Here is a 14,806-nt window from a genome sequence, read left to right as displayed (position 1 = left end):
TCTAACATGGTTAAGAAAATGGACTGTCAGATTTGATCAGTGTTGTTGAAGTGAACAGCCATCATTCTCAGAGTGTCTGGAGTTAAATTCTCACCCAGCAGGAGCAGTTTTAATGACTGAAGAATCCAGTAACACGGAGAAATAGCTGAATCTCAATGCACTGCTGACCTCTCACGTTGCCCCTCTCTCTTCTGTTTTTCAGGTACAACGTGTTTGATTGCTCTGCTATCAGATAAGGACCTCACCGTGGCCAACGTGGGTGACTCAAGAGGGGTCCTGTGTGACAAGGATGGGAACGCCATTCCTTTGTCTCATGATCATAAGCCTTACCAACTGAAAGAAAGAAAGAGGATAAAGAGAGCTGGTGAGCTTGTGAATACCTCCAAGGACTGTCTGCCATCCTGTTCGGTGAACAAGGTGGCTTGCTTGGATTGCCTGTGGGGGATGAGATGTTCAGTTACCCAGTGATTAGTAGATGAACACAGAGGCTGGTGCTGAGGTAGCTGAGACTTAACTTTGGGACATATCTTGTCAAATGACCATGGAACTTGCCCTTCTTCAAGGCCAAAGATTCCAAAAGGGCCCCCCCAAAGCCCTTTGCCTGTTTAAAGGCTAACGAGATCTTTGGGCACCTGCTTGCCATACTCTGTTTCCTCCAGCCACCCCAAACTACTAACCATTCCCCAAATGAACCATGTCTCTGGTAGCTCTGTGCCTTTGCACGTGCCATCCCCACCATCCATTGGATAACGATTACTTGTCCTTTAAGATTCAGTTTAAAGGCATCCTTTTGGAAGTCTGCCCTGTCACTGCGCCAAAGGCTCCCCCAGTCTAGATTAGGTGCCCCTTCATCTTTCCCAGCATCCTATGTGGGTAACCTATCGGGTTACCTTTCACAATGTATGGACATACTTGGCTCTCCTATCTGTCCTGTCTTCCTGACTGTGAACTCTCTGAGGGCAGGAATTTGGTCTTGTTCCTCTCTCTGCTCCCAGCACCTAACTCAGTGAGTGCTTGGCACAAGTAAATATTCTGGGGTGGGGCTGGGGGTGCCCCTTTTTTATTAATTTCTTTCTATATCTAGAGGCTGGGGATACAAACTTATATTCTGGAATTGGGATGGGGTGGGGAATGGAGTAGACAGACATTAACAATAAATAAGTAAAAATAGGTAAATTATCTAGTATATTACAAAGTGATAAACATTATGAAGAGACACAAAGCAGGCAAAGGAATGGGGAGTGTCAGGGGTGGTCACTATAGGCCTCACCAAGGTGACATTAGGACAGAGACTTGAAGGAAGAAGATCAGTTGATGATTATATTTTCATAATTCACTTTGGAGGGATTCTTTTCTAGCTGTGGAAAGGAGGAGTCCCTCCCTCTGCAGACTGACAAGTGAGGCATGTAGGCTCTGTGCAGTATGCCAGGCGGCAGACCCAGCTGTCCAAGGGGAGCTCACGTACCCTGGGTCTCTAACCAGAATGGGCCCCTGCTGCCCAGGGTAATTGCAGTTGACTCTCAGTCTCTACAGGTCAGCTTCTGCCCAGAACCTAATCAACATTTGAGTTTTCACAGTAGGAAGCTGTACTGTTGAGTCAAAAAGTGTTGAATTTTATTACAACCTTCTGCTTCAGTGACTGCTTGAGATGCAGAATAATTTTTAATGAAAGCTTTGGTCAGGTTTTTTGTTGGTGGGATGGAACAGACGATGTTTTAGGAGCATCTGTCCAGCTGCAAGTAATATGAGCAAAATTGCTGGCTTCCTTACTTACAAAGACACCATTTCCCTGTGAGTCCACTGCAACCCTGGACTTACGACACAGTTATTCTGTGCTCGTGTAAACACAGGCAAGGGTGTGTGTGCAATGCACGATACCTTGAAATGTCATCATAGCATCCAGCGTGCCCTTCTGAAATGGCATTCCCGTTTTATCCTTCCTCCTCATCCCTGCCAGACCCAACACCTGCACCCCCACCCTGCAGGGATGCTTTATAGAAGCCAATTTGGACACAGTCTCCAAGGAAGTTAATCGAACCGGCTGTGTCAAGGGTGTATTTTATACCAAGGCTTAAGGGACAGTGATTGGTTTTATTACCTTTATGTGTGTTTTCTCTGACCTCAGCCTTCCTTTCAGGACATCTTTCCCTGTCCTACTTAGCATAACAATACACTGCGACCAGTCTGGGCCAAATTCATGTTGGTCCATCTGTCTTCATTCCTTTTGTTGTTTCCAACAACAGCAATGGTGTCAGCTGCCATTTATTGTTGTTTGCTCACTGTGCTGGGAGCCAAAACTGGTTCTTTACATATGCTTTCTTTTTACTTACCTTATGAGATTGGTGATGTTATCCTCATTTTACAACCAAGGAAGTGGGACCTCATAGAGACATGTGTGCCCAAGGACACACAACTAGTGAATGGTGAGACGAGAATTGAGACCCAGGACGTGGACTCTGGAGCCCATGCTCTTGCCCACTAGACCACACTTCCTGGAATGTTCTCATATATTCCTGCCCATAGAAGTCCTACCTGTCATTCAAAGCCCAGCTTTACTGCTCACTCCTCCCTGACTATCACAAAGATATCATTGCTCCTTCTCCATCTGATTATAGCATTTAGCAGGTGCTAGTTTCTCCCTGAAAGAATACTTCTTTTTTTAAAAAATTTATTTAAATCCAAGTTCGTTGACATATAGTGTAATAATGATTTCAGGAATAGAATTTAGTGATTCATCACTTATATATAACACTCCGTGCTCATCCCAACAAGTGCCCTCCTTAATGTCCATCACCCATTTAGCCCATCCCCCCCCACACCCCCAACCAACACCCTGCCAGGAACCCTCAGTTTGTTCTCTGTATTTAAGAATCTCTTATGGTTTGTCTCCCTCTCTGTTTTTATCTTATTTTTGCTTCTCTTCACCTATGTTCATCTGTCTTGTTTCTTAAATTCCATGTATGAGTGAAATTATGTGATATTTATCTTTCTCTGACTGACTTATTTCACTTAGCATAATATACTTTAGTTCCATCCACGTTGTGCAAATGGCAAGATTTCAAGGAAATCTTTGCTTTGTGCTTACAGTTGTCAATACATGTGGCTTTTCCTTTCTGCTAGACTGTCTACTTCTTTTGAGAAAGGTCTGGATCTTATATAACTTTATAGCCTGTAAATTGCTTTGCATGGAGTATACATTTAATAAATATCCGACAAATAATATGTGAATGAATAATGTTCTAGCTCCCTTCAAGAAAAAATAATAATAGATAATATTGAGTGCATGTTATATTCAGGCACTGTGCTAAATGATTTATATGGAATAACTCCTTTATTTCTCACAAGTCAATAGAATAGGTAGTATTATTGCCTGCTCTTTGTAGTCAGGGAAACCTAGAATCAGAGAGATAGAGCTTCTTGTCTGAAGTCACACATAGCTACAAGTGACAGAGCCAAGAATCAAATCTAAGCAGTCAACCCGAGAGCCTGAGCTTTTAACCACTGTGCTAAAATACACCTTTCTTTAATCCTGATCCTTTCTGGGGAGTTGTTTTGAGATCTAGATGCACCCAAGGGTGGCCTTGAGCTAAATGAAGTAGCCCAGTGGGGGTCTCTGGTTCCCGTTCTTATGCCTTTCAGCACTCTTTTGCCATTGTCATTGATCCCTACCCTGGTGCTCCCTACTGTCCATCAAGGTGTTGTTGAGTTAAAACCAATGCCCTCACCTATATGTATCTTCCTACCCTCAATATTTATGTTGATATAGTCCTCAGAGCCTTTCAGATGCTAAAGCTGAGGACGTGAGGATCTACTGGTAGAGTGTGAAACCTCAAGTCATGTGGTGGAATACTCTCCTGGCAGTGCCAGGGGAGCTGAGGGGGGCACATGCAATAGATGAGCCTTTTGTACATGCACCCAGACTCTGCCGTGTGTGTGAGATAATGGCTGGTCAATCTAATGGGCTCCTTCTGTCTTTACAGGTGGTTTTATCAGTTTCAATGGCTCCTGGAGGGTCCAGGGAATCCTGGCCATGTCTCGATCCCTGGGGGATTATCCGCTGAAAAATCTCAATGTGGTCATCCCAGACCCAGATATCCTGACCTTTGACCTGGACAAGCTCCAGCCCGAGTTCATGATCTTGGCATCAGATGGCCTCTGGGATGCTTTCAGCAATGAAGAAGCTGTTCGATTCATCAAGGAGCGCTTGGATGAACCTCATTTTGGGGCTAAGAGCATAGTTTTACAGTCATTTTACAGAGGCTGCCCTGACAATATAACAGTCATGGTGGTGAAGTTCAGGAATAGCAGCAAAACAGAAGAGCAGTGAACCCCTCAGGGTTTCGTCTGCCTTAGACTAAAGGACTTTCAACACACTGGTCTCTTTTAATGTAGTGAAAGGCGTGGGAGTTACAATTAGGATCATCTACCTAGACATGGGATTCCCCCTCCCTGGTGGCCATAGGTCTATATGCAGTAATGAACAGAGGGTGCTCTCAGCCAATGTAGCCAAGAGGCTGGAAAATGGTTTCTTCATGTTTTTCCAAGTCTTTCATCCGATGTTGAAAATATATAAATATATAGCTGTAGATTCACACGTATGAAGTGAATGGCATATGTGCCATATATTCTCCCATTTGAGATTCTTTTCAAGATCTCTTACAGGGTTCTCCAGGCATCAGACTTTGTCCTCTCTTCGGAGCCGTGAACAGAGCAGGCCTCCAGAGCTGCAGGAGACAGGCTGCAGTGTCCCCTGTGAGTCAGGGCTAATGTGTCAACGCCCGTTGCTGAGAGGCAGAGCTATCCTGAGAGTGCTTTGTCCTCCTGAGCCCAGGTTTTTCTGCCCAGCAGCAGCCCAGACACAGATTTGGGATGGTTTATTATTCCGTGGCCGCTCTTAGAGACTGAGGGAAGTGGGGAGGATGAGAGCCGCCTGCACAGCAGACATAACCTTTTCCCCTGGCTTCCTTTATTAGTTAAATAGACTCTGTGTACCACCTGACCAGTCTTTGTGCGTTTATCCTAATTGTGCATGACCTTAACCTTTTGCTTCTACCTTACGTTATGTAATAGGCAGCTGTGAAACTTCACCACCAGACACCACGATTTTTTGTCTTACCAAGAAACCTGTTCGGGGAGATGAGTAACGCAAATCACAATACCATAATTCCTTCAGTCTTTAAGGGTAGAGGAAAATAGTGGCCAAATAAGTCACACTGCCTCTTGGGAAATCTACTGTTTGCATTAGGAGAGAAAGCTGGTGAGGTCACCACCCTGAACTGAGCTCCAGCGGCCAGTTTTTGTGCGGGTTTTTTTTCCTCGGCTATCCTATTAGCTTTCATGTATCTTTCAAGCAGTGTTCAGAGAAGCAGCAGCCTCGAACTGCGTGTGTGTTCCTTTAAGCCCAGTACACAGTTCCCAGTGTGGTTTGGCATTTGGTGATAAAATGCTGGCATGGTGCTTCTCCTTGACAGTGGAAAGGCAGCAGCCGGTAACATTTGGTTGCAGATCACCGTCCACACTAGGTAGCTTTCCCCAAAGAAATACAATCCGTCCCACACCGCCCCGCCCTATGTTTCGAGGCAACCCAGCTGGCTGGGAATTCAAGCTCAAACCTGTATTGTTAAGTGGCTCAGAGTTATTTCTGTGCAAAGCTTGCTGCTCTTCATTTCCTATCTCCAAAGTCATGTTTCCAATATCAGTATTGTATAAATTAATTGACAGAAAATGCTGGGTCATCCTGTTTGCCTGGCTGACGTGGCTCAAGCAACCAAACAAGATTTTTGTTGTGTCTCCGTCCCTCTGTGTCTGAAATGTCAAGGTGTCCACCTGGTTTTGTCCTTCTCAAGTGGGCACTTGTCGTTAGAGCTTCTCAAAGGCCCTATTGCTTGGCCACCTCTGGTCCATGGTGCTCCTCCCCTCCCCGCCCCACCCTTATTCAACTATGCAGCTTTCCGGAAGCAGGTTCCAAGGGAGGACCTGGGAGGATGAAAAGATTCCCTTGCGGCTGCCAAGGACTGCACACCCTGTCTTGATTCCTCCAAGCACTTACCTTTCTTTGACTGCAGTGAGAATTAATAATGGTTTCCCAAGAGATTTGGCTCACTTTGGTAAACTGTAACATTAGAATTTCCAACATTAGAATCAGAACCCTGATTTTTTTTTCAGCTATAGAATGTTCTAGTACAAAATATCTGCCACCATTTTAGATTGAAGTGTTTGCGTATTGAGAGACAGTGAGCATTTGGATGTGTGTATCTGGGTGGGGGTCAGGAGAGGAATGTAGGAGTCATGCTGGTTGTGCTCAGTGATGGGACAGTCAAGCCAGGTAGCCCATGTTTGCTTGGAGATCTAGGACATTGTGACTCTGGAGAGTTAGCAAAGCCACCAGGAACAGGCAGTTTCAGCATGTTGTGCTACACAGTCCGTTTTCCTTTTTTATTTTTAACTTAACCCTAAAATTCATCATAACAAGACAAAGAAATTATGAAATTCCATGATCATTGTTATTGTCTAAAATGAAAATAGTAATGTTTTGGTGAAGACAAAAAAGCAAAGCCACAGTGGAGTCCTGTTTGTTTACCCTGCGCGATGTCTTCCTAGGCAGCACCAAGTGCAGGACTGCATGCCTGGGGAAGCCCCCAGCTGAGGTTCACAAGGTGGCTTCCAAATTTTGCTTTGTAGAATTAACTCCTTTCTGAATTTAACCACATAGTGTGTGTGTATTTCCTACTCCCTTTCTTTCTGCCTCTTTTCCTCCCACTTTGGCTTGTAGATTTTTCAAAGATAGACATTTTAGGCAAAATAGTAGCAGTTTTATTAATAGCTGTGTCTAAACTTAGAGAATTTTGCTTCCTTCCCCTGTCCTGGAGCTCTCTCTGACCCTCCGTCCAGCTGTTTAGGGTCTACAGACATCACCCCTGGGGTGCCCTGTGGCTCATTTTCTAGGGACAAGGGAAGTTGAATCTAGCCTTTAGGGAAATTGATTTGAGGAGTTTGCATGTGAAACTTCCCTAAACAGCACTGCCAAAGCTTTGGAATTACCACACGAGGCCGCCCAGACTCCCTAGCCCGAGTTCGCATTGCCAATAGCCCCATGGTGCCAAATTTTGGGATGATTTTGCGGTCTTTTAAAAATGAAGTTGGGAATGAATGACCACATGCTTATGAGCCCCCGGCAAGGTGCCAAGCCCAGATCCTCATCAATGCACTGCTCTGCTTCTGCTCCACTGGCAATTTATACTCTTAACATGGGTTGGGATTAGGGGCAGGGGTAGGACAAGATAGGAAAACTTTTTAAAAAATTCATTGTATTTGCAATTCTTTAATCAAAGGAATAAACAATACTTACATTAAAAACTCCAAAGCTAGTTCCTAAGATCTGCATTCATTTTATGTGACCAACTTGTCCAAGGCACTTAACGCTGAAGTCACTATTGTAATACAACATGACTGTGCACAGATGTACACATTACTGGTAACCAATGGCTACATTCTATTCCTTGCGGTAGATAAAAGGTATTGGCCTCTTGAATCTTGTCTATGTGATAAGGGTATTACGAAGAGTATTTTTTTTGTAGAGTAAAGGAGCACAGGCAATCTGGATAATTTAACACAGGGCTTATTTCAGGCAACTGTAATGATTTCAACCCACATACATTTTGTGCATACGGGATTGCGTTAGAGTGACAGGTCATCATTTCAATCCAACTGAAGTAATTCTAGGAAATTGATTACATTATTGAATTGGATCACTGGCAGTACATGCAAGATACACAAGGGAGTGATCACTTTTTTCCTTTGCCCGGTATACCTTGATTTTCTGGATTTTTTTTCTCCCCGAGTTATTGCCAGATCGAATGCTCTTACAGCTGTGTCAATGAAGAAGGTTTAGAAAGGGCAACATTTTGTAGTGCATTTGAAAGTCTAAGAATACATGCTGTGGATAAAGCTTTATTCTTTAATGATTTCAGAAAAATTGTTTTTCCTTTGACTCATCATCATTAGACTGATCCTCCCATAATATTCTCCCCAGATTGCCTTAGCTTGTCACACCAGCATTCCTGAACCAGCTCTGCAGAAATGACATGACTGTTAGATACCACACTGGGGCCTATTTAATTGCCTCTAGATTAAATTGTTGGTATCTAGACTTTTGAGCTACTTAGCTGAACATGGCAGGAGTAATAGAATCCAGTGTTCCCCAGAGTGTGTTCTATAGAACCTAAGTTCCAAATGGAGGTGCTCTTCCAAATATAAGGTTCCATGGTCAAATGAGTTTGGGAAACATACTATCTTATCATACTGTGTGCTTATAAGCACATAGAAGGTTTTAATTTAAATGTCCTATGGTGGGGCGGGGGGGGCGGGGGGCGGAATATACCACAAATGTAATTTAAGTTAGCTCAGTGTTTTTCAGATTAATTTGGACAGAGAAACTTTTTTGACTAACACCTAGTAACATTCCAAGGAGCTTGTGTTCCATAGGACCCACATTGGAAATTCTGGTATATGGAAACATTACTGTTTTCTCATTCACTGTGACTCTTAGTAGTAGCAGTACAGTTCGCAATTTTGAAACAAGTCCTTTCACATAGGAGACTGATTTGTCAGTGAAAGCAGTGTTAAGAAGCAGTCTGACTTAATAAGCCCATCAGCAGCCTCCCGTTGATAACAGAAGCCCAGCAGTCCTACCTGAAGCTCTAAACTTCTCTCTTCTTCTATGTGAATAATAAGTAGGAGCCTTGCTGTAGCGAGGGATTTCTTAGATTCATTCCAAGAGCTTTCCGTTCTGTTTCGAAGTTACCTCTTGGCTTTCCAGACTGAATCAAAATAAATAGATTTATATTTCATCACAACGTGAGAGTTTAAATATACATATTTAAAATAATAGAAAAGGGGGAAAAGACTTGGTTTTAATTCATTTTAAATTTTTAACTCAATTTTTAAAATTATGTATCCATTGTGTAATAATGGAAATGTAAACTAATACTTCTTTACTCTCCTTCCTCTGTCATTCTTTCTAGATTCAATGATATAATCCGAATCAGTCAAAGCTCATTCATTCTAAAATCCCTTTCCCATATTTTCCCACCTTTCACATTTTATGTAAAGGATAGTTTGGTAAGTCAACTCTTGCATCAGATGTAGGGCTTGACTATATAGCTCCATACTCCTCACTCAGCCTGGGCAGTGCTGGGAAGCTCTGAGAGGCAATCCCAAAATAACAGATGAAATAAATCTAGTCCAAAACATGGCGCACAGGGAATTTAGGGTAACTTCATTAACTCAGAATTACCTCCACTGTTCAGGAATTATACCCACCCTGTGGACATTATCCAAACTAGTAAAAAACTGAAAGTGAAATTATTCAGGCCAAGTGGCAGATGGTGGAGGGCAAGTGATGGTTGACACTACATGGCTTCTGTCAGATATGTGCGTCTAGACACGTTTTCTAATATGTAAATTTTTTGCTAATTCATGATGTTTATGCTTTGTCCATTACTTTTTTGTTACCACTGTTAAGCTGCAGACTGTTTAACTAAGAGATGCTTATACTAATTTTGATGTGCTTAGTAATGACCACACCAGCACCTGTATAATCACTTTATTAATCCAAACTAAGGACTTTGTAGAGAGCATGTAGTAGCTGTGCATTTTAACAAATCATCATAGGCATTTTCACAACTCAAAACTCTGCCAGCCAGCAAGCAAGCAGCAAAGGTGTAGATTATATTTAGAGATGTGGTTCCATTTATTCTAGAAGTCCTATAATCTGGTATTATTTAACTACAAAATTCCCCCTGACATTTGCCAAATTTGAATTAAGCTCAAAGCCTCCAAGTACCTGAGTCCTTGGCTCTGAGCACCAGCAGATTGCCGCGAAGGATCTGGCAGCAGATTGTGGTGGGTGAGCATTGAGGGCAGGACCACGTGCCTGAGTCACTCATTACCTCTGTAGGAGAGGGAGTATCAGCCACACTCTCCCATCACCTTCTGTCATGAGGAAATTCCAGAGGTTAAATATGATATCATGCATTATCTCTACTTGCTTTTGTATATATCTGACAATGCATAATTTAACCTATGTTCGCACAGAAACAATGGTAGAAGTAGTAATCAAGGAACTGGGGAAGAATATCTTAAGGGTACCCAGACACTAAAACTGTAAAAAGTAGGTTTTCCAAAATTTGTGTTATCAGTCTTCTGCCATACATGGGTCGTATTTAATAGCAATTGCTGACACGTGCACACAGATCAGTAGAAGGCAATTGTTCCTACATCTTACCTACTCAGACGAGTGGCTTCCTACTTAGAGTATTGGCTAATGCTTTTTTTATGGGTTAAGAAAGACAGAATTCTAGAGCTCCTTTTATAGGACTCCTAGAACAGGCAGAATGACATCTAAGAAAAATAATTTGAACATTTTTTTAATTTAAAAAAAGGCAAAATTAATTTCCAGTATGGTCAAAGTCAGAATGAAAAGAAAAACATTTTTAAGAACACATAAAAGACAAAATTAAAAGAGAATAATATAAAAGGAAATATTTTAAGAAAAGGCATATTTTATTACATTATGAATCATGCTTTCTGATACTTGTGGTTTTTCTGAAGTTAAGGAGATAACATTGAAATAAGAAAATGAAAATTGAGTTATTTGTAAAGTTAGTAAAATTACAGTCCCTGTTCCATTCTTTCCCAATGAAAATGAATACATGTGGTCTTATTTATTGCTGTTCTAAACACCTTCACTGTTCTAGGTTCTGTTTACTTTCCAAATCTTAGCTACAACAGAGAGCGAATTTTAGAAGACATAATTTTTCAAATGCCAACATGAATACCAGTGAGTATTCAATTCAAAACAGACAATTATGAATCACTCAACTGGGTTTTACTCCTGAAACCAAGACTACACTGTATATTTACTAACTTGAATTTAAATAAACCAATTTTAAAAATAAATAAATAAAACACAATTACAAAAACAAACAACAGGGTAATTCCGTGTTCTCACCTGTGGGAGGTTTTCTAATCCATATAATGCAAAGGGCCATATTTGCTCATATAATTTAAAAAAAACACCGATCGTGTAGAAATGATGTTTCAGACATCTTTAGCCCAAGAGAATGAGGTCTTTTGTGCAAATTTTAAATTTCTGTCTGTCTTAGTATATGTAAGAATAAACAATGACTGCTTAATGTACTAATGAAAAGGTACAAATCCTGCTATTTGGGAAAAAACTAGAAACATGGGACATTAAGCAAGACTACTCTCCACATTTAGGCTCTAAGACTATAACCAAACAGGCTTCATGTATTGGTTATTTTGATTGCCCTTTTATCTCAGGCATATATTCAGAAAATAGAGTAATAAATACAAAAATGGAGAAAATCCAATAACTTTTGCTTCTATTTTAGAATGCAGGGATGCCTAGCTGGCTCAGTCGGTAGAGCATGCAACTCCTAATCTCGGGGTCGTGAGTTCAAGCTTCACACTGGGCACAGAGATTACTTTAAAGAAATTAGAAAGCAGTGTTTGCCCTTGTTAGTTTGTCTGAAATACTTGTTCATATTGAAACATTAACACCTACAACATTGTCTTCAGTTTACCCTTCAATTACTAAAGCAAATGGCTTTGAGGTATAGCATGTACACAATTTCAGGGCAGGTTGTCCAGCTGAAATTTACTTTGCAATGCCTCAGTGTTCCCATGGTGAGCCAGGAAAAGGAAAATAAAAGGAAGAAGAAGAAATTTTAATAAAGTCAGAGAATGGTTATTCTGACAAGCCTGGAAAATAGTAATGAAGTTAAACGCTCCAGTGTGAACGTACGTAATTTCTATATGCCAAATGTACAAGGTATATTTTTAAATATAAGCATTATTGCATTTATAACAGATTTATCTACCTTATGAACAGATTTAATTAGAAAAGACACTATTTTTGCTGTAAGTACATCTGCTTGTATGTTTTATTCTTTCCTTTACTAATTTTTCTTTTTTTTCAGATTACCTGACATGTGCCAAGCAGAGATAGTCTGAATGTCTCTAATGGTGAGCACTCAGGCACCATCCCTGCCTTCTTGGCATTTACAGCCCATGGGAGGTTTCGTAGATATTCTAATGCTCACTTTTGGCTGAATGGGTTGAAAATTGGCATCTATCATGATTTCCTCCAATAGGCTTAGATTTGTGAAGACAGGGCAGAAAATTCTTTCCTACACATAAGAGAGTGCATGATAAAAGATTAGGGATATCTTGCTCACATCCAAGCAAATTACATCAGATAATTATTCCATGTTAGATCACCTAAGTTTTTCTTAGGAAGTGAGGAAGTGAGACAGAGAGCCCCTGTAGACCAGGGCAGGGGTAAGGCTGTCCCAGAGGAGGCCATCATTGAGGCCTCCACCCAAGTCAGACAACAGCCATACATGGGCTCAGCAGTAGTATGGTCAAAGCCAAGGTGTCTCTCCCTCCAGGATCCTCTCCTGGAGGAAAGAATTACAGAAAAGGAGAATAAGGAATAATGACAACATCTCTCCATGGAATATTTTATTTTTTGTTCCCAAGAAGCTATATAGTGTAACAATCTTATGCCCCAAAAGAGAACCCAGAACTGAGGGTGTTTATCAACAGTGTTCCTAAATATATAAATAAGTGAACTCGTTATATAGAAAATTGACATGTCTCAGGAATATAATTTCTTTGTTTTAAAAATGAAGAGAAGACTAAATGCCAGATTGTTTTTTAATCATAAATTTGGTATCCATAGTAACTTTTGGCACAGAATTTAAGTTTTATATTTTGAACAAAAATAGCAACATCTATTTTCTGTGTGGCAAAACAAAACTAAATACCAGACTTTTATTTTTAACCACAGAAGCCACCACTTCTAAGTTCTTTGCCTGGTCATCTTACCGAGATCTCTTTTTCTGTTTGTGGCAATTGCTTCTTTATCCAAGGAACGTTAGCTACTGCCAAATGACATTAGAATCCTACTGAATTAGAATAATAGAAGGTGAATGATAAGAGATTGGGAATATCTCATAGTGATAAGAAGTGGGGAGTTTTGTTGCTGTTTTGTTTTTAAGCATGAGAACATATAAAAGAAAATTCAAATTAAGGCAAAACAACTTACGATTTGGTAAGATTAAAACCAGAGGTGGAGCCCCATTATTAAGGAAGTAAAGGAGAGTTGGAGAGAGGAAGAGAAAAAAAAACCAAAAAAAACGCATAATTGAGTATGTTTTTTATGAATGGTATAGCTCCAAAGCTCTGATCTCATTCCTTGCTGGATTTTAAAACAGTGACTTTGTATAAGGTTTGACTGAACCAATTTCAACATCACGAAATTTTTCCATTAGTACTTTCTTGCTATTTTAAAAATTATAAGAAGTTGTTTATAAAACGATAACCAGGATCCATAAATTATTAGACAATGCTTTTTTTTTTAGGAATCTTCAGATTATATTTAATCATTAGATCACAGGCCAAAACGATTGCTCAAATCAAACAGGCTTTCTGATAAGTTAGTCCCTGAAAATTATCCATGATAAATATAACAAAATCTTCACAAAACCTCATTACTCTTGGTACTCTTTAGAGGTTTGTATACCTACTGTTCTATATTTGTCTCTAAGAGACATTTGAAACAATGTTAGATGTTAGTTTGGTGTAGAGCTCAGAGTAGATGGCGGTTCACGGTCACTCAAGATGCATGGTATGTCGTTCAGGTCCCTTTGATGTGTGCTAGGGGTAGATTTAGCCTTGTAGAGACTAATGTGTTCATGCAATCACTGATTCTGTGTTGTTGTATACAAAATGAACAGCTAAAAGTTCACCCTTGATGACAAGATTAAAGCAAAAATAAACACATTAAAGTTATTGGACTTTATACATGGGATCGCTGCTGTTCTGTTCTTTTGGTTAAACTTGTTTTCCATTCTAATCTCTGCTCTGGGGTTTTACGGTTTCTCAGTGCTTTTCAGTTAAAGTAGCTGTTGAGTGGAGAGGCCATGTAGGAAACAGCAAAACAATTCATGGGCCAAGACCAAAGCACAACAGAAGGAAGAGATAGGAGATACTGAACCTTCGAGTGCTATCATTTGGAACAGGAATAAGCCTGGCTATGGTTCAAAACAAGGTAAATTTTAAAAAATGGATGCAACAAAAATTTTTTATTGTTAACACAACTTTTATCCAGCTTGATACCTCATCAACCAAGTTTATATAATATAACTAGTATTAGGTGATGACAGAGTAGCTATACATACATGCAAACTCTAGCAACATGGTATGGCACACCTCTCAGAAAAGTGTTCAGAAGAAAATAGCCACGTACAAAGGTTCTCACAGATGCAGGAGAAAACACTGTGGAATCTGGAGACAGTGAAATACACACACACACACACACGCACATGTAGTACTACTTTTAGGTATTCTAAAGGTGAAATGCTCAAGCGTGACCAGTACCTAAAACCTAGATGAAGAATGATAAAAGTTAATCAGCAGATTGCCAAATTTGAAATTGGGTGTGACAAAGCAAAAAAATATGGTCTTGGATTAGTTTTCTCCTTTTCATTACAAATAATATTTGATAGCCAGTAGAAAAAGCAGCCCCCAAATTCTAGTCTTCTACCCCTTTTTCTAGGTAGAAAATTTCTAACATAGAATGAGAGATGTGATTCAAGATTTCAGGATGGATGTTTGCCATCTGAGTTAGAGTAAGAACTATGGACTTTTCCAATACTAGCCACAGAGCCAAAGAAATAGGAATGAAGATCCACAAATACCCCATCTTCACTTACAGCAA

At 40.4% G+C, this 14,806-nt stretch overlaps 1 protein-coding gene across 4 annotated transcripts in view; it reads left to right on the top strand.

The window, feature by feature from the left end:
- The window catches only part of PPM1L (protein phosphatase, Mg2+/Mn2+ dependent 1L), a 295,312-nt gene extending 281,424 nt beyond the window's left edge, over positions 1-13,888 (top strand). For 3 of the 4 annotated variants that reach the window (XM_060639105.3, XM_060639107.3, XM_060639108.3), the window contains exons 3-4: positions 203-364; positions 3,981-13,888. In XM_060639105.3, coding sequence (XP_060495088.1) covers positions 203-364; positions 3,981-4,327 — 509 coding nt within the window. In that variant the 3' untranslated portion in view covers positions 4,328-13,888. The remainder of the gene's footprint in view (positions 1-202; positions 365-3,980) is intronic. The other variant, XM_060639104.3, reaches the window with a different exon arrangement.
- Positions 13,889-14,806: the final 918 nt, after the last annotated feature.

The sequence above is a fragment of the Panthera onca genome, chromosome C2, assembly GCF_046562875.1.
Source record: "Panthera onca isolate mPanOnc1 chromosome C2, mPanOnc1 haplotype 2, whole genome shotgun sequence".
Taxonomy (NCBI): Eukaryota; Metazoa; Chordata; class Mammalia; order Carnivora; family Felidae; genus Panthera; species Panthera onca.
This window is presented reverse-complemented; position numbering and strand designations above follow the sequence as displayed.